This window comes from Balaenoptera physalus (genome assembly GCF_965194825.1).
Source record: "Balaenoptera physalus genome assembly, chromosome: 3".
NCBI lineage: Eukaryota > Metazoa > Chordata > Mammalia > Artiodactyla > Balaenopteridae > Balaenoptera > Balaenoptera physalus.
Genome location: NC_138890.1, coordinates 172287869 through 172312939, shown reverse-complemented (window position 1 = coordinate 172312939; position 25071 = coordinate 172287869). Strand labels below are relative to the sequence as shown.

General features: G+C 52.0%; 1 protein-coding gene and 1 long non-coding RNA gene across 3 annotated transcripts in view; one reads left to right on the top strand and one right to left on the bottom strand.

The window, feature by feature from the left end:
• Nucleotides 1–1323: 1323 nt before the first annotated feature.
• LOC309657255 lies at nucleotides 1324–9867 on the bottom strand. Its single transcript, XR_014261741.1, has 2 exons — nucleotides 9759–9867; nucleotides 1324–2344 (listed from the first exon to the last, which is right to left on the bottom strand). It is a non-coding gene; the product is annotated as an uncharacterized lncRNA (long non-coding RNA).
• Nucleotides 5540–25071, top strand: part of TENT4A (terminal nucleotidyltransferase 4A) — a 47133-nt gene continuing 27601 nt past the window's right edge. Inside the window, exon 1 of one of the 2 annotated variants that reach the window (XM_082454370.1) lies at nucleotides 5540–9871. In XM_082454370.1, coding sequence (XP_082310496.1) covers nucleotides 8175–9871 — 1697 coding nt within the window. In that variant the 5' untranslated portion in view covers nucleotides 5540–8174. The remainder of the gene's footprint in view (nucleotides 9872–25071) is intronic. The other variant, XM_082454369.1, reaches the window with a different exon arrangement.

The window sequence follows — 25071 nt, the reverse complement described above, 5'->3', positions numbered from 1 at the left end:
CAAAGGCCAGGGGAGCCACGGGCGTGTCAGCTCAGACATCCTCGGATGCTGGACCACCCTGCCAGGGGTGCTTTTTCTCCTGACTCTTAGTTATGGGAGAAAAAGAACTCTTGGCTTTTGTGTAAGCCCCTGCAGTGGGTTGAATAGTATCTTTCCCCCGACCCCCAAATTAATGTCCACCTAGATTCTCAGAATATGACCTCATTTGGAAATAGGGTCTTTGCAGATGTAATTAGTTAAGGATCTTGAGATGAAATGATGCTGAATTTAGCGTGGGCCCTAAATCCAGTGACTGGTGTCCTTATAAGAAGAGGAGAGGGCACAGGGAGACTCACAGGAAAAGGGCTACGTGGAAAGACAGAGGCAGAGGAGGAAACAATGCAGCCACAAGCCACAGGACACCAGGAGCCACAGGAGCTAGAGGAAGCAGGGAGCGCGGCCCTGCCGACACCTTGATTTTGGGCCTCTGGCCTCCTCAACTATGAGGGAGTGGATTACACTTGTTTTAAACCTCCATGTTTGTGGTGATTTGTTACAGGAAGACCCAGGAAACAAATACAGCCACTGTTAGTGAAGTTTTCTGCTGCTTTAAATGAAACTATTCTTTAAAAAATTTTTTTTAAATTTTATTTTATTGAAGTATAGTTGATGCACAATGTTGTGTTAATTTCTGCTGTACAGCAAAGTGACTCAGTTATATATATATATACATACACACACATTCTTTTTCATATTTTTTCCATTATGGTTTATCACAGGATATTGAATATAGTTCCCTGTGCTATACAGTAAGACCTTGTTGTCCATCCATTGTATACATAATAGTTTGCATCTGCTGGCCCCAAACTCCCACTCCATCCCTCCCCCCACCATTGGCAACCACAAGTCTGTTCCCTATGCCTGTGAGTTTGTTTCTGTTTCATAGATAAGTTCATTTGTGTCATATTTTAGGTTCCACATATAAGTGATATTCCATGATATTTGTCTTTCTTTGTCTGGCTTATTTCACTTAGTATGACAATCTCTAGGTCCATCCATGTTGCTGCAAATGGCATTATTTCGTTCTTTTTTTATGGCTAAGTAGTATTCCATTGTTTATATGTACCACATCATCTTTATCCATTTAGATGAAACTATTCTCAATGAATACACTAAGACACGGATGGAAAAACCAACTTAAAAATCACATTGGGAGATTTAATTCCAGGGCCCTTGTTTGAAGACAAGGGAAGGAGAGGAGAAGGTCAGCTGTTGTTCTAGGGAAGATGAAGCTGGTTTCTTTCATGTCTCGGTGGAGCCTTTAAAAAAAATTGGCTCCAAATATTTACCACTGATCTATTTTTTATTATTTATCATAGAGACATTAAAATGGTGGAGAACAACATTCATGGAATACACTTCATTTATCTTACATTGTGAGGAAGTTAGATTTTCCACATAAAATGATTTTGCAGAAAACTGAGGCTTACCATTTTTTATGCTCACACACTTCTAATATTGTCAATTATACATTTATTTAGTGTTAATTTTGAAGCATTTTAAACATATATTTTCTGTTTTTTCAAAACCAAAATTTTTTCAATATGCTTGAACGTACGTATAAAGTTTTAAAAATTCAACCTCATTTCTTTCTTTTACTTTTAAGGAAAAATTGTGCATATTTAAGGTGTACAGCGTGGTGACTGGACACACCTGTACATAGTAAAATAATTGCTACAGCCAAGCTGACATATCCATCTCGTCACATGGTTACCTTAGGCTTTTTAGGTGGAGCCTTTTGAAAATCTCCCTGCCCCCCTCAAAGCTCATGGTGAAGGACCACGTGTGTCCACCAGGGTCAAGGTGTCCATCCTGGGACAAGAGAGAGTCAAAGCATGATTATGGGCTCCCTGTTTATAGATTCCCTACAGACCATTTCCCAAATTCTGTTACATATGCCTTCCACAGGAATACTCCTTCCGTATTCCGTTATGTCATATTTGCGTGACATATTGAAGTTAATTCGTATGGGGTCTAACTGACGGGACTTGCTTAGCTGAGCCCCCCACTCCAGTCGACCCGATTGGGCCAGAATATTAGAAGTCTGGGTTTCAGGACAGCCTCAGAGTCCTCATCCGGGGTTGTGAGGAGTTAGACCGGACGATCTGCACGGCATCTTCTGCGTCTCAGGTGGGAAGGGGCGTCTTGGGACGGCTGTGCTGTTGAAATGTGGTGACCCCGCCCTGGTGGAATAATGGACGGAGGGTCTTAGGCGATGCTCATCAAAGGCGCTTGAGGGACACAGATCCACCTCCGCCGTTGTCACGCTTGCCAAAAAAGACCGAAGCCGAATGTGATCAAGACTCTTGATCCAACAGACCAATTTACAGAAAAGAGAGATGACAGGGAACACGTTAGATGTTACCAGAGGGAGATATAACTGCAAGATCCAGACCGTGGGACAAAGGAGCCAAATTCTTCAACAACAGACTGTAACCCCCTCAACCCTTGCAGGAGAAAAGAGAAAAAGATGAGGGAGAAATCATAGATTAAAAACCTGGGAAGATACAAATCAAGCATTGCAATATATAGAACTTTGGGGAAAAAACAACCTATTAAAATTTTTGTAAGATAATCAAAGATATTCATTATATTATGGATCAGACGTTTGATGATATCAAGACATTTTTATTACTACCTTGATGGGATAATATCATAGTTTTGTTCTAAAGCAAGTGTGCTTATAACTTAGAAATACCTACTGAAATATTATGGATGAAATGATATATTAGCTGGGATTTGCTTCAACGTATTTGGAAGGGAAGAAAGTGGGTGAGGATATGAGTGAACACAGTTGACCACAAGTTGATAATTACTGAATCCAGGTAATGGGTATACAGGGGTTCATTATATAGATTCTCTCCTACTGTTGTATAAATTTGAAAATTTCCATAATTAATGATAAGAGGAAGGTCATTCATTATACCGAAATGCTCACTTCCAAGATTTCCGTTTTAAGAAAAAAATTGAAGCATAGTTGACTTCCAATGTTGTGTTAGTTTCTGCTGTACAGCAAAGTGATTCCGTTATACATATATATATTCTAGATTTCCTTTAAGGAGTGGCCCCAGTGCTTGCAACTTTCAAAAAGTCCAGCACCCACCTTTGCAGGAATATAGCTCTTTGAAGGAAACCTCTGATCATGAACACAGAATCACTAGGGCACAGCACAGGTGGATCGCTCTCTCGCTTTCTCTCATCTCTTTTTTCTCCATCATATTATTTGCTTGCCAGGGACCAGAGATTACCCATAAGCTACATGTAACCCACTGACTATTCTAGTCTGGCTCTCACTGTATGGTAGCATTTTCTGAATTAAATTGCTGTATCAAGGTGATTTCTGCAGCAAAGTGTGACCCGTCCAGAAAATGCCTCAACTAGTGAGGGTGGTCATCACCTCAGATGCCAAGGGGTCTGCAGAGGGAGGCAGTGCTGTGGCTGATTCTGTTGCTCAGTGAGGCAACCAAGGGCATCTTCTTTCCATCATTCTGCTCGGCCCCCAGAGCGTTGGTCCCCTCTCTTTTCTGGCCTCAGCGTGGCTGCAGCAGTGCCAGGCATCCTATATAACTGTGTCCAGCGGTGAAGAGGGGAGTTTCCTCTTGGATGTCTCTTTTATGTTCACCTTGAAGACTTTCCCAGGAGTGTCCGGCAGCCTTTCCTGCAGGTCCTGTCCTCTAGGACAGAGTCGTGTGCCGTGCTTATATTGGTGCTGGCAGGGAGAATGAGACCCCCAGGAGGGACGTAGACGCGGCATGATTCAGCCTCTGATCCAAGGAAGGTGGGCCCTTCCTGTGTACCTGGCCATGCTGACACCTGGGCAGAAAGGGGGCTCTGCCTGCTACAACAGAGGGGGGCAGCAGGGCCAAACGACTTGAGTGGGCAACCAGCAGCACCTGCCTACAGGTTGACATTTCAAAACAGGACATTTCAGGCTCATTTCTGCATTTCCAGTTTCCTGTGAGAAAGGCCATCTCTGGTACCTTGGGTGAGTCCTGCATTCCTGCCAGCTGGAGAGCAGCGTCTGTGGTCCTTTACGGCAGGCAGGTGCTCTCCAGGGTCCCTCGTTTCCACCATTCCTCATTCATGTCACACTGTGGCCCTAATTGTTCCCTTCATAGCATCCCATGACCCCTGAAATGTGACTTCAGCTCTTCTATCAAGGGGTGAAGGCTACTTCCCCACCCCTTAAATCTTGCCAAGGCCTGGTCACCTGATTGGGCTCATAGATTGGGAGGAAGTGGAGGCATGCCAGTCTGGCCTCATGCATGCCTGCTTGCTTTCTTGAAAGCCTATTCAGCCACCCTGAGAATGAGCTGGGGCCAACCTGAGGGGTAATGAGAGACACACGGGCTAGTCAACCCTGGTGTGCCAATTGCTAGCCAGCCAACTGCCAGCCCTGTGAGTGTGGCTTCTCTAGATCAGCCAGCCTTCGGTGTACCCTCTAGCTGACTGAAGCATCTAAGTAAACTTAAGCCAGTTTCAGCTGTATCTGACCCAGACCAGCAGAACCACTCAGTTGATCCACAGACTTGTGAGCAATACCAAACACTTATTTTAAGCTACTGAGTTTGGGGGTGGTTTGTTACTCAGCAGTAGCTGACTAATACACACACGCACACGTGCGCGTGTGCACACACACACTGATTTTTTGTCAGTTACTTATATTACCTAGTCAGTTCCTGTGAGCAATTGAGTTTGGAAATCTTGGATTAGGCAGAGGTTTTCAAACTTTACTGTGCTTAAGAATTGTCCAGGGAATTTACTTAAAATACTGATTCCTGGGTCTCACTTCTAGAAAGTTTCAGTAGATTGGATGAGCCCCAGATCCCTGCATTTTAACCAGCATGTCTGATTCAGGTACAGAAAGCCCATGAAACACACTTTGGAAACCATTTGTTCGTGAGAACACTAAAACTGTAATGTAATCTCAAATATCACCTCTCCTTTAATATCAGGAGAGAGAGAAGAGTGGGTTTTGGTCAAAAAGGGTAAATGTTGGGCTTACTGTGAAAATTGATAAGCAAAGAGAAAGACCTCCCCTGCCCAGAGTCTCAGAGACTGCATTTTGCCCTCAGTGTTGTTTCTTTTTTTTTTTTTTGTCTTTGAATATTTTATTTTTCTGGATTGTGTGGTGTTTGTGGTAGTTGTCAGCATTTTTTTAAAATTTTTTTTAATTTTTTAAATTTTTTTAATTTTTATTTTTTTAATTTTATTTATTTATTCATTTATTTATGTCTGTGTTGGGTCTTCGTTTCTGTGCGAGGGCTTTCTCTAGTTGCGGCAAGTGGGGGCCACTCTTCATCGCGGTGCGTGGGCCTCTCATTTTCGCAGCCTCTCTTGTTGCGGAGCACAGGCTCCAGACGCGCAGGCTCAGTAATTGTGGCTCACGGGCCTAGTTGCTCCGCGGCATGTGGGATCTTCCCAGACCGGGGCTCGAACCCGTGTCCCCTGCGTTGGCAGGCAGATTCTCAACCACTGCGTCACCAGGGAAGCCCCAGTGTTGTTTCTTGATTTACATAAAGAAATATACTGCTTCTAATTTACATAAAAGATTTCTGATCAAATGCATAAATATAAAAATCTGGATATAATTACAAGAAGTTGACTGGTGGCTGATGAATCAAACTAAGGGGGATTAGCTAGAGGCAAACGGCAAAGACAGAGTGGGAGGTCATGGGGGGAGCTTGAAATGTTGAAAACAAGTAAACAACGACAACCCGTGTAATAGATCCTGGAAGCTCGGCAAGGCAACTTCCTGCTTTCATTCCCATTGGGTCGGTTTGGCGACCATTGGTCACCCCACCAGTGTTCACTGAGGACCTGTCATGTGCCAGACACCGTCCTTGAGTTGGTACCCAGCAGGGAAAAGGACAGATAAAAATTCTTCTTGTTGTGGAGCTTATATTCCAACGAGGTGAGGGGACACAGATGACAAACAAGGTAAACAATGTTTATATTAGATGGTATAGTGGGTTGAATTCTGTCCGCCCCCCCCCCCAAAAAAGAGATACGTTCAAGCTCTAACCCTGGGTACCAGTAGAATGTAACCATATTTGGAAATAGGGTCTTTGCAGATGTAGTCAAGTTAAGATGAGGTCAACAGCATGAGTCCCAACCCAATGTAAATGGTATCTTTATAAGAAGAGAAGAGACACACACACAGGGAAAACTCCATGCACCAATGGAGGCAGAGATTGGAGTGATGTACCTACAAGCCGAGGAACACCAAGAATTGCTGGCAACACCAGAAGTGAAGAGTAAGGTTCTCCCACAGAGCCCTCAGAGAAAGCACGGCCCTGGAAACACCTTGATTTCAGACTTTTAGCCTCCAGGATTGTGAGAGAATAAATTTCTGTTGTTTTAAGCCATCTGGTTTGTGGCATTTTGTTATGTGGCCCTAGGAAACTAACGGAGATAAATGCTAAGAAAAATAAAGCAGGGTAGGGTAGTAGGGAGTGTTGAAGGCTAGCTTTGTAGTTTAAACAGAGCCACTTGGAAGTCCTCACTAAGACCTGAGAGTGGGGAGGGACATCACGGAGAAGAGCATCCCAGGCAGATGTAACAGCAAGTGCAAAGGCCCTGAGGTAGGAGTGTGCCCACTGGCTTGTGACTTGATCAGGCTAGGATAGGGTGCCAGACAATGCAGGGACTTGTAGATCATAGTAAGGTTGAGTGAGAAAGAAAGCCACCAGAGGGTTTTGAGCAGAAAAGTGGCATGATCTTTTTTTTTTAAGTCCACATTCTTTTTTTAAAGGATCACTCAAGTGGCTGTAGGGAGACAATGCCAAAGGGGTAAGAATGGAATGGGGGAAACCAGCTAGAAGGCACTGTTTAAAATAGGCTAAAAATATTGGTGGCTTGAAGGGGGGTGTAGGTAGTGGGTAGGGTGGACTGAGGGTAGCTGTAGGGCTTTGGCTGTTTCCGAAGGTGAAGCCAAGAGGGTGTATTGGTTATGGAGAGAGAGGAGGCTGGGATGACTCCAGTGATTTTGGCCTGAGTCACTGGAAGCAAGCAGTTCCAGAATAGTGACTGACTTGCTTGTGTACGATTTTCTGGAGTTTATTTAACTGGACATGTTCTAATCCTTGATCATAATTTCCACATGTACAATACACAGGTACTGAAAAAGTCTGAACCGAAATAGCCACTTTTATCAAGTAACATCATCTGGCAAAAAACCTTAGTATGCAATACACGGACTTCTCATGTCGGTACAAGGTTTGAGGCGTCAAGCACTTAGTAACGTCTACTCATCTCTGACACAGACGAGGAACAGACCATTTGAAATACGCCTTGTTCCCACACATTTAACAGGAATGGCGCCCAGGCGCTGTGGGAGTGAGGCACACAGCCTCAGGGTCCTGGCTTGGTGCCGTGAAGTCGCCTGGCCCGGGAACGCATTCCCCGGACTCAGGCCAGGACGCGGGGAGCGGGGGGGGGGGGGGGGGTGCCGCGGGGTCCGGCAGGCAGTCTGGGCTCCCATGGCACCGGCAGGCTTGCTTTGGATCTCACAGACTGCGTGGTTAGCTTTGCATTCTAAACAATACTATTGTCAGACCCGGCTCAGAGCATCCTCTGGACACGGGGAACTCAAAAGAGCAGACAGCTGGGCAGTTCTCCAATGCATCCTGCCAACCCTGTGCCAGCTCGAACAGCCAAGGCCACGCGCCCGACACCCACGTACACGGGCTGTTTCTCTGATGGGCAGCACTGCCAAGCTTGCCTCGGGAAATCGCTCCAGTGAGCTAAGCTGAACGTTTTTACACCCGTTTCTGCATAGAAAATCATTTTTAAAAGAAACTAAAATAGCCTGTGAGGAAACCGGCAGATTAGTGTTCTGCCAGGGCGCCCCTGGGCCCCGCTCCTGGCAGCCGCTCAGGGGCCGGTGCCGGCCGGGCCGCAGGGTGTGAGACCTGCTCCTCCGGGAGGACGCCGGCGAGCACTTGTGAGGTCGCCGACACAGGGACCGCAGCGTGACCGGCGGCACGCAGGACCCTGATGGACGGGAGGGGGCTTGGGGTATCTTTGTCCTTTCCCTGGAGCAGCGACGGGACCGCAGTGGGACCTGTCAGTTCCCTACGCAGGTCCGGAGGGTCGGCCGGCTGAGGGCGAGGACCCCGCACGGGGTCGCGGAAATGTCCACCGGCAGCGCCGGCCTTGCGTCCCTGCGCACGCGCGGCGCGGCTAGGCGGCTGCCGGTACTCCAGGGCCAGCGCGCATGTCTCCACGCCTCAGCCTGTGCGCGACGGAGGGAGGTGGGGCTGTCGGCCGCGCCGAGGGTGGCGCGCCGCCTCGCGGCTTCTCCGTGCCCCACCGCAGCCCAGTTTGGTCTAGAAAGGCCCACGAAACCGCCGACGTCGCCGCCCCCCTCCAGCCCCTCCCTGTCGCGTATCCTTCCAACGCGGTGCCCCCCTGCCCCCCCAGGGCCTCGCCGAGGAGCACCCCAGTACGCAGGCGCGGTAACCAAGGCGGCGGTGTCTAGTGAGGATTTGAAATCGGCCGCGCGTGCGCACTGGCGTCCCGGCCCCGGCAAGGGAGGCCGCGCTTCCTCCCCACCACCCCCCACCCGGCTCCCTCCCCGCCCCTCATTGGAGCGGAGGCGGCGGCGCCCCCTCCTTCCCCCGTGCCCTGTCGCCGCCGAGAGTGTCTTTTCGCCGCCGCCGCCGCCGCTGCAGGAGCGCGGAGTGAGCGGCGCGAGCGTGACCGAGGGCCCGGCGCACGGCGGCGGCCCTCCCGCGGGTCCCGGGCTGCGCGGCGCCTGGGCCCGCCCCCTCGGCCCTGCCTCCCGCCCCCTCCGATGGCCTCTCCCGCCGGCCCGAGTGGAACGCCGCCGCCGCCGCGGCCCCCGCGTCCGCCCCGCGCCGCGTGAAGGGAGCCCGACAGGCCTGAGCAGCCCGCCGCGGCCTGCCCGGGCCCCGCCAGGCGGCCGCGAGCCGGGACCCCGACGGGAGCCGCCGCCGCGAGCCGGCCTGAGCCGCGGCGCAGGCCCGCCCGCCCGTCCGTCCGCCCGGCCGCGCGCGGCCCGTCCGTCCGTCCGTGCGCGGCGCGGCCGGGGCTCGGGGCGCGGCGGGGGCGGGGCCGGGGCGGACGGGCGCGCGGGCCCGCGGGGCGGCGCGTGGATGGATCCGCGCGTGGCCTGGATCCAGCCCGAGCAGAAGGGGCCGGCCAATGCCCTGTGGATGCAGATCTGGGAGACCTCGCAGGGCGTGGGCCGCGGCGGCTCGGGCTTCGCGTCCTACTTCTGCCTCAACTCGCCCGCACTGGACACGGCAGCCGCGGCGGGGACGGCCGGGCTGGGTGGCGGCGGCCTGGCGGGGCCCGCGTTGCCCGCCGCGTCGCCCCCGCCACCCGCGCCGGGCCCCGCCGCGCTGCCCCCCGCGCTGCTGACGGCGCTCGGGCCCGCGGCTGAGGGCGCCCGGCGCCTGCACAAGTCGCCGTCTCTGTCGTCGTCGTCGTCGTCCTCGTCCAACGCCGAGTCGGGCACGGAGAGCCCCGGCTGCTCCTCGTCGTCCTCCAGCAGCGCCTCGCTCGGCCGGGCGGGAGGAGGCCGCGGCGGCGCCTTCTTCCACTTCGCCGACGGTCCTTCGAGCGGCCCCGGCGCGGCCAACGGGCACCCCGGGCCGCGCGGCCCCGCGCCCGCCGGCTCCCCGCTGCAGCACCAGTTCCACCCGGGCCGCCGGAAACGCGAGAACAAGGCCAGCACGTATGGCCTCAACTACCTGCTGTCTGGCAGCCGCGCGGCCGCGCTGAGCGGAGGGGGCGGCCCCGGGCCCCAGGCGCCGCGGCCCGGCACGCCGTGGAAGAGCCGCGCTTACAGCCCGGGTATCCAAGGGTGAGTGCGCATGGCGCGGAGCGGGGACCGGGGAGGGGGGCGGGGGGGTGGCGCCCTCCCGTGGGGATCCCGGCCCGGCCGGGCGCGCCACCCCGCCGCGGGGCTCCCCGGGCAGCGCCGCGGGAGCTCGGAGGTCCCCATCCAGGCTCTCGTCTTATTTGGAGGATGGATGTTGGAGGCCATCGTCCGACTCCCTGGGAGGTTGTTGTTATTTCCATTTTAAACTCCTCTTAACAAACGAGTGAAATGTCCGGATTCTTGCACTATCAGTGCAGGAAAGGGACCGTTGAGACCGATTTGTGCGGATGTTTTCATTTTCTCCCTGGCGAAACTGGAAAGGAGGTCGCCTAACTTTCTCTCCATCTCCTCCCACCCCACCCCGACAGGTTAGGGACCTTTTGTCAAAGTCGGGTGCAAATAGGTGTGGAGTTTTATGTTACCTTGCAGAGGATTATAGTATTGCCAGGAATTTGAATTAAGTGGCAGGTAAATATTGGTTAAATGTAACTTTGTTTCTCAGCGGAAATCCATTTGAAAGAGGATTAGGTTTTTGGTAGCGATACAATTTAACCAACAGCGAATTTAGAAATGACATTTTCGGGAGGGGTTTTCAATGTTACGGTTTAATTTTGTGCCGAAAGTGACAAATAGCATTATCTGCAGTTTTTTTTTTTTTTTAAACAAGTTAGTTGCATTCAAAGAAAGTAAGGTTTGTAGCAAATACTTATTCTCTGGAAAGCGTCACTTCTGTTTTATGTATTTCCACATCAGCCTATAGGGGATTAGAAGTTCCTTTTAGGGCTAGTGCAATTACAGATGCAAAGACTGGTAAAAAAAGGTGGGTGTGTGTTGTGTTGGAGCAGTCCCAGGTGACGCTGCTCAGGTGTGAGCGCTACTTACCCAGCCCTCTTACCTTCCTGTGCTTTTCTGAGCACCTGGAAACAAGATATCTGTATGTAGGTTTTATGTTGGTATTTCAGGACTTAAATCATAAACTCTCCTTGTACAATCTCATGCTGACTTAAAGGGCACCTAATGATTTTCCTGGGTGTTAGGGTTGGAAAACATTAGAAGCTTAGAAATCCCTCAATTGCTAGGTATTGAAATTATCTCTTCAAGTAACTTTTTCTCTTCATAGGTCTATTTATTCTGGTTTGAAGTGTGTTGTAAAACACTTAAGTTGATACTACTTTAGAGAGTGTATGATACCCAGTAACAGCTGCGTTCTGCAACTCGTTTCACCTGGTGTGGGTTGGAAGCATTACTTTCTTAAGTTCCTTGAAGCCTTGAGCATGCACTCAGACCCAAGGAGGAGCCCAGACTCCTCTTCCCTCTCTTTCTCCAGTTCTTACTTGTAGAACTTTCTAAGAAGAGGTGGTGGGGACAGTTTCTTCCTTTCTTCCTTTCATTTATTTATTTTTTGGGCTGCGTTGGGTCTTCGTTGCTGCACACAGGCTTTCTCTAGTTGCGGCGAGCGGGGGCTACTCTTCATTGTGATGCACGGGCTTCTCATTGCCGTGGCTTCTCTTGTTGCGGAGCATGGGCTCTAGACGCATGGGCTTCAGTAGTTGCAGCATGCGGGTGCAGTAGTTGTGACTCGCGGGCTCTAGAGCGCAGGCTCAGTAGTTGGTGGCGCACGGACTTAGTTGCTCCGTGGCATGTGGGATCTTCCCCAACCAGGGCTCGAACCCATGTCCTCTGCATTGGCAGGCGGATTCTTAACCACTGCGCCACCAGGGAAGTCCCGGACACAGTTTCTTGATGTATGGCGTTAAACGTAAAAGTTCTTCGGGGGACCTGTAGGTTTCCAGCCTGTCTTGTAACTGGAATTGACTCTGTGTTTTAGCACTTGGAAAACAGAAGGCACGTGGTCTTTGCTTGTAGAGCATTTTTGGGCCCAGACTGTCTGGAGTCCCGCTTCTTCCTCTCATGAGGTGGTAGCAGTGCCAGTGTGATGCCCTTGTTGAAACTGCTCAGGCTCTGGAAGCTGTTTTCTCATCCATAGTTTCTAGTAAGCCTCAGTACATAGGTTGCTATCGCTTTCCTTAATAAATGAGCCTACCACCTGCCAGGTGCTGCCCTGGGATCTGGGGGAGGGGTCGGCATGGGAGAGACAGCCTCAGGATCCTGACTTGGAAACCTGAGTCCGGGGTGCCCGCACCTAGGGCCCATGAGCCCTGCCTGTTCAGTCTCTCTCTGCCTGTCCTCCTCACCGTCACGTGGCCGGCTGTCGTCTCTAGTGAGGTTGCTCACGAACCCCGAGGTGGTCATCACGCATTCTTGCCCCCCTTGGACTATTCCCGGCGTGGCCAGTGAGCTGCTCTCCTCTGGCAGCAGCTTGGGTCAGGTCCCACCCCCGGGCACCTCCCTCGCCCCCGTTAGGTTAGAGGCAAAGCCTGATACCCGGCCTGCTTCCCGGGTGCTGTCCCTCTGGGCCCTGCCTGGGGTCTCCACTCCCTCTCTGTCAGGGTCCCCCGCTTCCACCCCTACCAGCCTGTTAGAAGTCGGCTCCAAGTCGTGTAGGGCTGAAGAGTGGGCTCCGAAGCGGCCAGGAGTTCTGTGTTTTGGCCCATCTAAATAGGCGGGCTTTGTTGGCCGCCCTTCCTTGCCCGCCTCTATGGGTGGCCCTGGGCCTGTCCACTCTCTGCCGTCCCTGCCTCGAGGAGCAGCCTGCTGGGACTGCCTGTCACGCGCCTGGAAGGGTGAGTACCCTGCGCTTGCTTCGCTGCTCTGAATCCTAGCGGACTGCCCACCTAGAAGGGCGGAGCGGAGGAAGAGTGCACCGGAGGGAGGCGTCCTTCGTGAGCAGACATTTCCACGGGGCCCGCCAGGCTTCTCCAGCTAACTTTCTGGTATCGAGAAATAGCTGTGTCTGGAACTTGCTCCAGGCTACCAGCTTACCCAGAGTGATGAGGAAGGCCCCCAGAAGGTCTCTCACTTGTGGCTTAGAAAGGGAAAGAACTGAAATAAGAGATTCTAGGCCAGCCAGCAGAAAAGAAGCTTGTTGATGAGAAGTTGCTCAGCCCATCTAGTGTCAGGACAGCATTTCTGGAAAGACAGTGTCTGCAGTCCTCAAGAAAGGGTAAGCGGTTGCTGGCGGGTGGGAGTGTGAGTAGCGTCAACTGAGCCCCATTGGGCCTTTGCCTGGTGGCCCGTGTGGCAGCTGGCACCATTCCTTCTTTCTTGGAGAGGTTTCTGCCCTTGGAAACTTTGCCTGGCGGCCGCCTTCTAAGGTGGCCAACCTGTTTTCATCCTTGAGTAAGACGAAGAGAAGGCAGGTGACAGTGGGCAGGAGTTAGTGCGAGAACCTTCAGAGCGGAGAAGGCCAGATTCTTGTTGTGGAGCTGCCGCTGGTTCTGGTTCTTAGTCTGTTTCCTTGGTTGAGCTCTCAGTCTCGAGGCTGACCCTGAGCATGTGTCCTGGCCTCTGACTGCCACCACTTTCTCCGGCCCTTGTCTCCTGACCCAGCAGTACTTTGTGACTTTGCCTGGGTCAGTCTCAACAGCTTCAGAAACCTTCCCAGTTGAAAGGTAAAGAGAAGTCCTGCATAAGTGAGAGTGGGCGCGTGGACCTCAGATACTCTGCCGCATCCTTCCTGGTGCCCTGTAGACCCCCAGGAGGGAGATCCTAGAATGGGAGAGGACCCCGCGCCCTGGCGGACGCCTGCAGTCCGGGCCCTGCCCTGGCTTGTGTTCAGCGTTTGTCCTCTCAGGCCTGCCCGCAGTGTGCAGGGTCACACGCAGCACCCTCCCTGCGGGTCCCTTGACAGTATTTCATTTTTTTAACATCCTCTGTTCCCTCAAAGAAAATTCACTTAGCCTGAAGTTTGTGAGAAGCCGACAGATGTCGTTTCAGAGGAGTGGCCAGCGTGCCCCGCCGAGCCCCGGCCTGGGTTCTTTCTGACTCCACGCATGTTCTCTTTTCTCCTTTCTCCCGAGTCAGTGCCTGGAGAAGATTCAGGATCCCTTCTCTCCCTCTGTGCCCCCAGCCTGACGTGGCACTACCTACAGTCCAACGAATGGCCTCCCACGGCTCGTCCTTAGGGGACCAGTGGGAGGGCACAGGTGAAGGTCCAGCGGGACCCGCCATGGACCATGGCTGTCACCACTCTGGTTGCCTTTGTCTCATTCTCAGCTCTCCCTGTAAACATCCGGGGATGCACAGGAATGGTTATTGTGAGATGGTGGCACACGTGGGCCTTGTTTTCTGAGTGTTCCTCCTTGGAGGCCCCGAGGGTGACGCGCTGGGCACGAGTTTGCTGCTGCACTGACCGTTCATGAAATTAGCTCCCACTCGGACACTCCTCCCTGCGTGAAAGTTGCGTCCTTGTCCCTGCTTCTCGCGCCACGGCCAGTCTCTCTGCAAAGTGAAATTGAAAATCCAGCACGAGATGCTGGCTGTGACAGTCGGGGAAAGTGATGCCTGGGTGCTGGTAAACGAGGACGGGCAAAGCTAGCACGGGGCTGCCGAGGAGGAGGAGGAGGAGGAAGAGGAGGAGGGGCGGGACGGAGCTCTGGAAGTGGAGGGTCAGGATATTAGGAGTCCTCTGAAAAGTGGGCCCTCGAATGATCTTGTAGAAAATGGCCTCCTGACTGCTCCTGCTGTGGAGGTCAGGGTGGGATAAAGCGGACGTCCTGCTGCTGTGAGCTCTGGATGGAAAAGCAGTGCCAAGGCGATGCCATTGCTGCCGCTTAGACGTGACACGTGGTTGTGACTTAATTGCTCCTGAAAGTATTTTTAAGTGTTTTAAAGTAAACAGGATTTTCAGAATTTAAGATCTGTTTTTCAAAATAAAGTCTCAGATCTTCTTTTGGTCTCTGTTTAGTATGAAATTTTGGCCCCCATTTTAAATGGATTCGTGTAAATAGAAGGAGGGATAAATAGTCATCCTTGGAAAATAAGGCTTTGTGTGCCGTGGTTAGGTCATTATGGCTTAAGATTTGGGTTTTTGGTTGTGAAGTAGAAGAGGGTTGTAGTCAACAAACAAACAAAAGCCTGTGATGTTCAGATTCAGAAACTTGACTTTGTTGGTACAGCCAGAAGGCAGGCTCACCGGGGAGGGGTGACTGAATCTCACTCACTGGAGTCACAGGAGGTTGTCATAAGCCGCAGCGTCACCTGGAAATTGCCACTGGCCAGCACAGCTGTGCAGAGGCCTGCCTAGAAGACTCTGGTCAGCTTGTCAGGGATTTCTTCTCTCAGAAGGCTGCTGAGTGGGTGTGGCACCCGAGGAAGGGCAGGTGGGTGGTCTCGGTAATCGAGACAGGTGCCGCAGACATCTGCCCCCAGTACGAACGAGCCTCCCAGTGAGGTGCTCACAGGTGCCTCTCCCCGACGGCTTGGGATTTGCACTGAAAATGAAATGTCTTATGCTAGGATGTCCATGCTGCACTGGTTTGCTGCTGCTGTGTAACAAATGTCCACGGGCTCAGTGGCTTTACGACAGCACTCGTTGGTGTCTCACAGGTTCTGGGGGTCAGAGGTCGGCGCTGGGGGCTGGGTTCTCTGCGCAGGCACGCCGCTGGCTGCCGTCTCGGCGCTGCCCGCTGTGTGCTCTGCCGGGGCTCAGGGTCCTCCTGCGAGCTCACTCCTGTTGTTGGCACGATTCCATTCCTTGCAGGTATAGGACTGAGGTCCCTGATTTCTTGCTGGCTGCCCCCTGGGGCCTCTCTCAGCTCCTTTAAGCCACCTGCATCCTTTGGCTCTAGGCCCTTCCATCTTCCAACCCCACCACAGGGCTTTGAGTCTCTAGATGGCTCTGCCAGCTGAAGGAAGCCGCCTGCGCTAAGGGCTCATGGAGTTGGGTCAGGTCCACCCACGTGACTGTCTGTGTTTAGGGCACGTAGTCATCATACAGCATAATCACAGGAGCAGTGACAATTTCATCACGGCCGCAGGTGCCGGGGGTCAGGGTACGGAATCTTCTGGGGGCTGCCTGCTGCATGTGCAGGTGTTCTCTCGTACGTAGACTTCTGTGCTGTGTGAACACAGGTTGTGTTTTTCTTTTCCAACACTTCTCTCCTTTGACTGGACTCCAGCCCATCACGATGACTCTTGCAGATTGTCTGTCCTCTGGCTTGGTTTTCACCCCTGAACTCAGGGACAGCCAGAGTGATCATAGCTGTGAGTGCCTTTCTGTGCCTTTCGCACGTGGACTGTTCTTAAAATATGTCATCTGAGAAGAGGTTATGTGAAAGCCATGTGGATAAACATACGGAAGTTACAGTGATTGAAAAGTCCAGTTTGTGAGGTGTCCTGCACTGGTCAGCTTAGGAAAGGTGCCGTTCCTGTGCTGGGGGAGGGAGGTCGGTGACTCACCCAAGTCGCCTCCAGAGTCTGAGTACAGTGGATCCCCACAGTGCATCCTTGCTTTGCAGAAGACCCTGCACCGCTTGTCCTGCAGCGCAGGTTAATGGGAGTGGTGTCTTGCCCAGAAGCCCCGCCTCAGAGCTCTGTCTCTTCCTGTGGAGTCACTACTACGCTTTAAAAACTGACCCCTGCTCTCCTGGGTCTCTTCGGGGGAAGATGGGCTGCGTCCTAGCCTGCATTCCCAGTGCCAAGCATGCACCGAGCCGCTGCTGAGTAAGTGTCTGGTGAGTGAGTGAATGAAAGGAAGGAAGGAAGAGAGAAGGACTCGGGCAGCTTAGAGGAGCAAGTGAGGTGTGGCCGGTCTGCAGAGTTTAAATAAACCCAATGCTAAAAATAACTTTCACTGTTTGTCTTCGAATTTCTGCAGACTTGATTGCCAACTCTGAAGTTATTTAAATGCAGAATGAAGTAAAATCTCTTGCAGTGTATCTGCCTGCCTTCCTGAAGAGAGTGGTTAAATCAGTTTTATGCCTTGTGACAGAATGTAAAAACAAAACATTCAACAAAAATTCTGTTCTCCGTTAGAAAGGCATCTCCATTTAGTTCCACCTGGTCTTTTTCTTGCTATAAAATTAATACCTGACATGAAAAGTTAGAAAACTTGGTACCTGGCGAGCATCCTGTCACCTGTTCGCATGTGGCCTGGGCTTCGGAAGTCTGTGTTCCCTTTGCTGGTGGGAGGGGACGGAGGCTGGGCCCCGCCCTGGCCTGCGAGGCTCGGCGCAGAAGTTTGTCCTTCTCTGCACTGACTGACAGGGTGGACTTGACTGAGGGCTCTGAGGTTCCCCATGGTGGGGAGCGGCTTTGATTATCAGTACCATGTCTTTTTATGGTGGGCTTGTGCTCTTTTTTAATTCCCAAATCAGCTGCTCCGCACAATCATTTAAGCTCTCTGTGGTTTGAGATCAGAGTTAATTTCCTAAGTGATAACATGTGGATGTAGGTAGTTTATATCTTTTCATGTTTGAAAGAGATTTTAGGTGATCTTAACGTTTCTGGAATCCTGGGAATCTGAAGGAATGGCTAGAATGCTAGTAGTTAAAGGGAAATGAAAAATCGAACTATTTGTGTGTTTTTCTTCTTCCGTCCCGTTAGCATCGGGAAGCATATGCGAGGCCTTGAGCTTGCTCTGGCTGGCCTGCATCGCGGGTACCCTGGCTCCCGGGCCTGGGCATGGCTGGCTTCATCGAGGGTTCTGACTTCTGAGCCTCAGCGTCCCACCCGTGGAGCAGGGCCTGCCCCATTGCCCTCGCAGGGCTTATTAGAGAAAGGGGACATGGGCTCGCTGTGTGAGTGGTCAGGTGGGGGAATTAGGAGGGCTGCTCCTTTCCTTTTCTCCTCTCTTCTCGAAAGAAACGGAAACCAAACTTCTTGTTGCCAACCAGATACAGACAACTTTCCCTCTCAGGCCAAAACTTTTCTCTTGGAGAGACTGCTGAAGACTTGGAGTTGGTGTCTTCAGGGCAGGCAGCGGGCACAGCTGGAGACAGACCCACCTGATGCGTGGAAATGCTTTCTCCTTTTGAGCCAAGACAAACTTTTCTACTTTTAAAAATTTAAACAATGCCTGAGTCATGTGTCCTCTAGGTATTTAAGTAAGAATCTTGTCTTCCCAGAGCTTTCAGGTTTTTCCTGATGTATTTATCAGGTATGTGTGTGCTGCCCTGTGTAACTTGCTTAGAGTTGTTTGGGATTTTGGTCTTGTTCTGTGCAGAGTGGAAGGAGTGGATGTTATGTTATTTCTCTGAGCTCTTTGCAGCTTTTAGCACATGTTCTGTGTATAGTGCAGGAAGCAAAAGTGAGGGCCTGGGAAGGTCAGAACTAGAGCAGCACCATCTGTGGAACGTTCTGTGAGGATGGGGGGCTCTAGTTCCGTGCTGCCCAGTGTAGTAGTCACCGGCCACGTGTGGCCACTGAGCGCTTGACTGAGGGGATTGAGGAACTGGATTTTAAGTGTTTTTAATTTTAGTTGAAATTAAAATGGTCTTATGTTTGGACAGCACCGAACTGCAGTAACTTTACATTCCTTACTTGGAACACAGATTCCTTACTTGATTCGGTAACTGCTGCCTAAATAAATCCAAACTCAAACAGCAGCAAAAGCTGTGCTACTCAGCAAGTTGCCACTGGAAAGCTCCAGAAATTGTGTTTCTGCGTTTCTAGTATAAATCCTTTTCAGAGGGCTGCTGTTTCAGTAGCACATGAAGCATAAAATGGGTTCCTACGGCTCGGGGTGTCTGGTCCAGCAGGCAGGTGGTGGTTCTCTGCACCTCTGCACACGGGCTAATGACGTAATCCGGCCTCTTGCCACCGGGCAGTGTCCTTGGGCAGCAGCAGCAGGGCGCAGGGACTCCAGCACGGGGTCGGCTGTCTGCACCAGGTTCCTCCCGGAGTCCTCAGAGCAGGCCCACGAAACGGGTAGTGTTTCTCTTGTCTTGGAGACAGGAAAGCAAAGCCTAGGCAGGCTGATGTGATCTGGCCAAAGGTGCTGCATGTGGAAATGTCAGTCTAGCTCTGACATTGCGGAGCTGCAAACAGTTCTTAAACGAAGAACTTAAACGAAGGAGCCGTCCCCAAGACGCGGGGCTGGAAACTAGCAGCTTGCTCTGCAGACCTGGCTTTCGTGTGTCTGCCGAGGGCCATTTGCTTTTCTGCCTTCCTAGAGAGGGCAGACTGGGGGAGGGGGCCCAGGTCCTCCCATAAGGACTTTGCCGGTCAGATGACCAATGACAGAGATGCGGGAGGTGGGTGGGGGAGCACTGGGGGAGGCCCCGGGGACCAGAAGCCCATCCTGCTGCTGTAGTACAAGGAGTTCCTGCTTCCCCCAGACGTCCGAAGCTGCTTGGGGGCAGTCGTGGTGGAGGCAGCAGGGCTCCTGCCGTCTGGGTTATTCTTAGAAGTTACACTTTATGAAAAACGAAGCATCTGATGAATCGTTGGCTTGTGTTTTTTCTGGAAGACAGTGGAAAGGCCGAGAAGCAGGACTGGCGAGCGTTTGCCGACTGCCTCCTTGGTGTCAGGCGCTGCCTTCGCTGCACATCCTGCTTTCTCCCAATTCCCCCCGGACAGTAACTCGTTTTAAGTCTTGGTAGATGAAGAAGCGTCTCGCCCAGGGTGCAACCAGAAGATAAAAGAACGGGCGCCTCAGCGCAGGCCTGCTTGACAGAAAAGCCCCTGTGTTCATTGCTGCCTCCCAGGAAGGGGTTGGTGCCCCCAGAGAAAGAGCCAGAAGCAGGAACTTGGTGAACTGGCGGGGGGGAGGGGGCCTTAGTGCCACGCAGTAAGGAGGATTTTGGTTACTGGCGTCTTTTCTAAACGTAAGCAAACAGATCAAAAAATTGAAGTATAACTCTGAAATGACTGAAATAGAAAAGAGGGTACGTTGCATGGCTTGTGAAATGCAAAGAAATTCTGAAGTATTGTTACAAGTTATCTCCTGTAGAAACGTGGGTGAGGAGTCTGTCTAAAGAGTTGGTGTCTCTCGAAGACTGCCTCACAAGAGACAGACGAACTAAACCTAAGTACAAGATGATGGATAGAAATAAGAGTATAGAACTGAGACCAAATGCCAAAGAATGGGGACCTGTGAGAATAGTCACAGGCTAAGGCCTGGAATGAAAGGAAGCTTGCAAGATTGGTAAGAGTAAAAAGGGCCTCTTAGGATCAGAGTAAGCCCGTAGGAAGTAAGTCAGAAGCTGGGCTGGGAAGACGGCTCAGTGTTCCGGAGTGTTCCGTAGCAGCTGGGTGCTTCCGCTTTTCCTTTGCTCCCATCAGGCGAGTGGTCCTCAGTACTTGTCATGGTATTAATCGTCACTGGCCCTACTGAGCCCTCACCCCTCCCAGGAGAGGGAGAGGGTCTTGCCTCCTTACTGTGTAGGAGAGGGTGGTATAGGAGAGGGCGTGAGGCTCACACTGCCCATAGGTGCAGAGCTGGCGTGGGAGCCCAGGCAGTCTGATGCCACAGCCCGTCTTCTTAACTGCTGGACCCTCGGAGCAAAGAGGGGATTGTCCAAAGAGGAATAACAATCGGAAGAAAACACTTGCTTACGTTGAGTTCCAGTCTCTAGGTCAAGAGAAATGACTACTGGCTTCTCAGGAGGGGTAGCAGATGACATCATGAAGCTCCGCCCCATCCCTGTACATCTCTCGGGCACCCCGCAAATGGACCCAAGAGGAATCTGAGTAGCTTCCTGCAGAGCCAGCAGCAGGCCCTGGTCTGTCACCCTGCGGCTCTCCAGTGGCTCCTTTACGAACTGGTGACAGCACGGCTGTGCGTGACACCGTGCCTCTATGGTTCTGTTTGCTCGTTGCTTTAAAATGAGAGACTGATTTGGACTGTGCTTTATGCTGATTTTTAAATAATGGTATTGTTTTTATAAAACAGATTTGTGTGTATTTTTTGGTAAAAAGCAGAAAGCTTTAAAAATCAGTCAACCCCACCACCCAGAAATAACCACGGACCCATTAGGTGACTGCCATTGTAGACATCTCTCTAAGCCCCGTATGGACGGACACATGCATTGATCAACAGAAATACTTCTATTACAATTTATGTTCTCCTTAAATACAATTTGCTAAATTATTAATTTTCCGTGAAAGCGAAAGTAATGTTCAACTTCAAAAAGAAATAATAGTTTCTAAGAGATGTTGCTGAGACTAAGAATATAAAGAAGATTAAAAACCTTATGTGGCTAAGTGCAAAGAAAAGTTAAAGTTTTAATGAAATCACTTCAGTTTGTCTGCTGCCATGTAGGGTAGCGATGTTAGCCCTTGCTATGGACTGAGTTGTCTCCACTCAGATCATAGGTTGAAGCCGCAATGTGGTGGCATTAGGAGGTGCGGCCTTTGGGAGGTGATGGGTTTAGATGAGGTCATGGGTGGGGCCTCATCATGGAGTTAGTGCCCTTATGAGAAAGATCACAGAGTTCACTCGTTCTCTCTCCACCATGTGAGGGCACATTGAGAAGTTGGCAGTCTGTGAGCCAGGAAGAGGGCCCTCCCCATAACCCAGCCTTGCTGGTGCCTGGATCTTGAACTTCCAGCTTCCAGAACTGTGAGACATAAATGTCTGTTGTTGAAGGCGCTCAGTCTGTGGTATCCCTTTACAGCAGCCCAAGCAGACTAAGACAGCCCTTTATGTAGCCTCCCAGCTCCTGATTTGCATTATGTTGTTTGTCTGCCACCATGAGTTAGGCATTTGTATTTTGTTCTGCAATTATGATCACTACCATTTGTTGAGCTCTTACTGAGTGCTAGACCCCATTCTAAATACTTTGTCTGTATTCATTAATCCTCCTGACAATGCCACGTGAGGGGGCGCCATCAGCATCCTCATGTTTCACATGAGGAGACTGAAGCCCAGAGCAGCTGAGGGTCCCACAGGGTTTTGTAGCGGATTCTGCCATCCTGCCTTGGCCCTGAACACCACAGTTTGCAGTCGATTAGTCAGTCTGGACTCTCTCTTTGCATAGACTTCATGCTGTGCGCCAGGCTCTCACCGGGACTCCGGCAGCTTTCCACGTTCTGATGGACATCTTCGGCAGGGCTCCGGGGGCCGTACTGCCCGGCCCCACTGTGGGGTGGGCTCTGTGCACGGCCCTTCACTCCACTCTGACCGGCCCGGCCTGGTAGCCCTCAGCCCGCTCCACGGGTCCACGTGGCCCTGCTGCATTCCGTCTGTGCTGCGTGTCGAGAGTCGAGTGTGTACGGGAGAGCTCGTGGGCTCCGTGTTCCCCGAAGCCTGCCGGGTGCCTAGAGCATGGGGTCCCCGCTTCATGACCTTGGCGTGCTCCCCAACGTCTCTGGCTGCGAATGTTGTCAGAGATCTGGGGCAACACTGATGCCGCTTCAGGGAGGTGGTTTCTCCTGGATGCCCGCCTGGCCGCGCCTTCCTCTCGTCCTCACCTGGTCGTTTCTGCCGTGTTGGCCCTGCATCAGCCCTTCCTGGACCGCAGCTGCCCTTCCACCCGCAGGCCGGGCTCTGCCTTGACTTTAGGGGCTGGTCCCCTGTCGGGCCTTCGGCACGGCCCTGGTTTCATCTTCCACATTTTCCACGTGGACGGCTTGACTCGCTTTCTTTTCCTCTCTGTCCCTCTTCCTTAAACGGGCCCTTCTCAGGTGTTGGCACAGCGGCTTCCCTGTCCTCTCCTGCAGCTCCTTGCCTTCTTTTCACCCTGTGTTTACGGCCACGTTCTCACCGAGGTTTTCTGTAGCACGAGGCGTGGGAGTGGGTTTTCCTGATCCCGGCTGGCCTCTCCTCCCACACTGGGGTCCTTGTCCTCATGATGTTCTGGGCCCCTTTCTCTTCCTCTTTGTTTGCTGTGCCACGTTCATGGGTTGCCATCTCTGCTGATGCGACCTGAGGGTGTTCTGAGCCCTCTGACCTCCCCTAGAACTTTCCCTCTCAGGCCAGGCTGCAGGTTTGAGAGGCTGCTGTGTCTTTGGCCGACCCTCTGGGACCCGTCGGCCCCCAGGTGGAGAGTCGAGTCTTGGGGCGAGTCCGTGGGCCACCTTGTTGGGGGCCTGAAGTCTGTTCCCTGAATTAGTTCAGCCTCTTAGGGCCCAGCTCATCTGGCCCAGTCCTTTCATGGCCTCGGGGTCCTCAGAAGCCTGGTGTCGTCTGCTCTGAAGTTAGCCCAGGGAACAGAAGACCCTCACTGCTGGTGTGTCAGACTCAGGCTCCCCCTGTCCTCTGGGCCCTGCTGACTTCCTCTCAGGGCCTCCAGGTTCGTCCCCTGATCTTTGCACATCTGGCTGCTTCTTGCCCTTCTGTCTTGGCTCCAGTATCAGCTCTTTGGGAGGCCGTCCCTGACCACACGATATAAAGTAGCCATAAAGGCAGCCGTGGCCACCATTTGGAATCTCTGCATAGTGTGCTAATACTTGGGGTTGATTTTGGTTACTTACTTTGCTCCCTTCTCCGTGCCCCTAACCCAACTCAGCGAGCATGAGGGACTTGCTGATTTTGTCTTGCTCTCTCTATAGCCTGTGTCAGAGCAGCACCTGCTCCATCGTGGGTTGGCAGTAAATAACTGTACGATGATGACTTGCATCTGCTTTCTGTACTTCAGTATTGACCTAAACCTTTGGATCCGTTAAGTTCTGTGCTTTGCCCTCCCTTCCTCCCTGCCTTTCTATTTTCGCTGGTTTTCCAGCGCTGTTGTGTTGTCCTTTTTCTTAACACTTTTTTCTGGTCATCATGGTGGGGTCTTGGGAGGTTGATGTGTGCTCTTCCTGCCATCTTGAGCCAGAACCCTGGAGCCTGTCTCCTGAGACTTGAAGAGGTAGACATGCCTAGTTCGTGCTGAGCAGAATTGGTACAAATGATTTACTTCCTCCTTTATGCTGGATGGAGACATTCCTGCTGATTGAATGAGAAGTAAACATTTGATAATTAAAAGTTATGTTTTTATTTTTCTGATACTGTAAATCAAACTTTGATACATATGCAAATATTGGATACAGGGAAGTTAAGTAGCTTTAATTACAGCAGACGCTCAGATATGCTGACACTCGGGCGTGTGGGGAGACCTGGCTTTCGTGTGGCCACGCGCACTGGCGCCTGGCGGTGACGAGCGCCCACTCTGGTCACATCTGCAGGCCGCACGGAACTGGACACAGGCTTAACAAGTGCTTTGCCACTCTTGGTGACGTGGAAGGGGATTGGCATGTCCTCCGTCAGGTGCGTTACACACATGGGCTCTCCTGCCCTGAGGGTCATTGGGATGACTTGTCCCGCCAGGACAGTGTCTCGGGGAGAGGCTGCGCACGTCTCGCGTCCCCTGGCATCACCGCTGAGGGGCCCGGGCCAGGGAGGGCGCAGCCAGCGCCGGGGAAGTGGAGCTGAGGCCCCGGCCGGCTGCAGGAGGCAGATGGGAGGGGTAGTCGGTGGGGTGTGGAGGCTCCGGGGAGCGCTTGGAGCAGTGTGAGCAGAGACACACTGTAGAGCTCCGTGCCAGGAAGCTTCACGGCAGGCGTGAGGCCCAGGCTGCTTGTCCAGCCTCTGGGCATCTGTAAAACGGGAGGTGGTGGTGGTTCTCAGGATCGTGCTCGTGAAGTGTGTCCTACGCTGACTGGACAGAGCAGGCAGGTGGTGCGTGTCAGTTACTTATCATCGTCATGAGAATACTGGGAGGATAGTATCACTAATGAATTTTAAGTTTCTAAGTCTGAATATAGCCTCAGAATCCTACTCAACACGGCTCTCTGACAGCCGTGCCGTCGATGGGCGCTGGGACGGTGGGGAAGCCTGTTAGCTGCCCCTGGTGTGGTGTGGCCAGAGAGGGTTGGGGTACTTGAGAGAACACCCCCTTCCTCACAGGTCTCTGGGTTCAGTCATCTACATCTGCAGAGGTTTTTCTGGGGTTGTAGGGTAGCTTTTTCAGGAGCCCTGTCTTTTGGCGGGGGTGTATGCTAAACCAGTGACTTGGGGTGGCACTAGAACCAGAACTTTAGGGGTGAAGGGACCTTTAGCCTTGCTGGACCTTGGAGCTGAGCAGAGTCACACGAGTAGTTCCCTTGGCCCCCAGGATGCCGGGCATGGGCTGAGCCAGAAGGGAAAGCCCACGTGGGTTTGGCCTTAATGTAAAGGCCAAAGGCAGCCAGTCTCAAAGAAGACTTAAGCACAGCGATGTCTGCTCTTTGATCTTTGGAATAAAGTCAGTGTCAGTAAAGCTGACATGATGACACTTTTTCTTGGCTATGATTATAAAAGCAATAAAGTACTTACTGAAGAAACTTGGAAAATACAGAAAGGAAACTACCCATAATTTTCCTGTTGTTAACACTTTCCTGTTCTTAACAGAGCATATGTCTCTCTGTTATTTTAATGT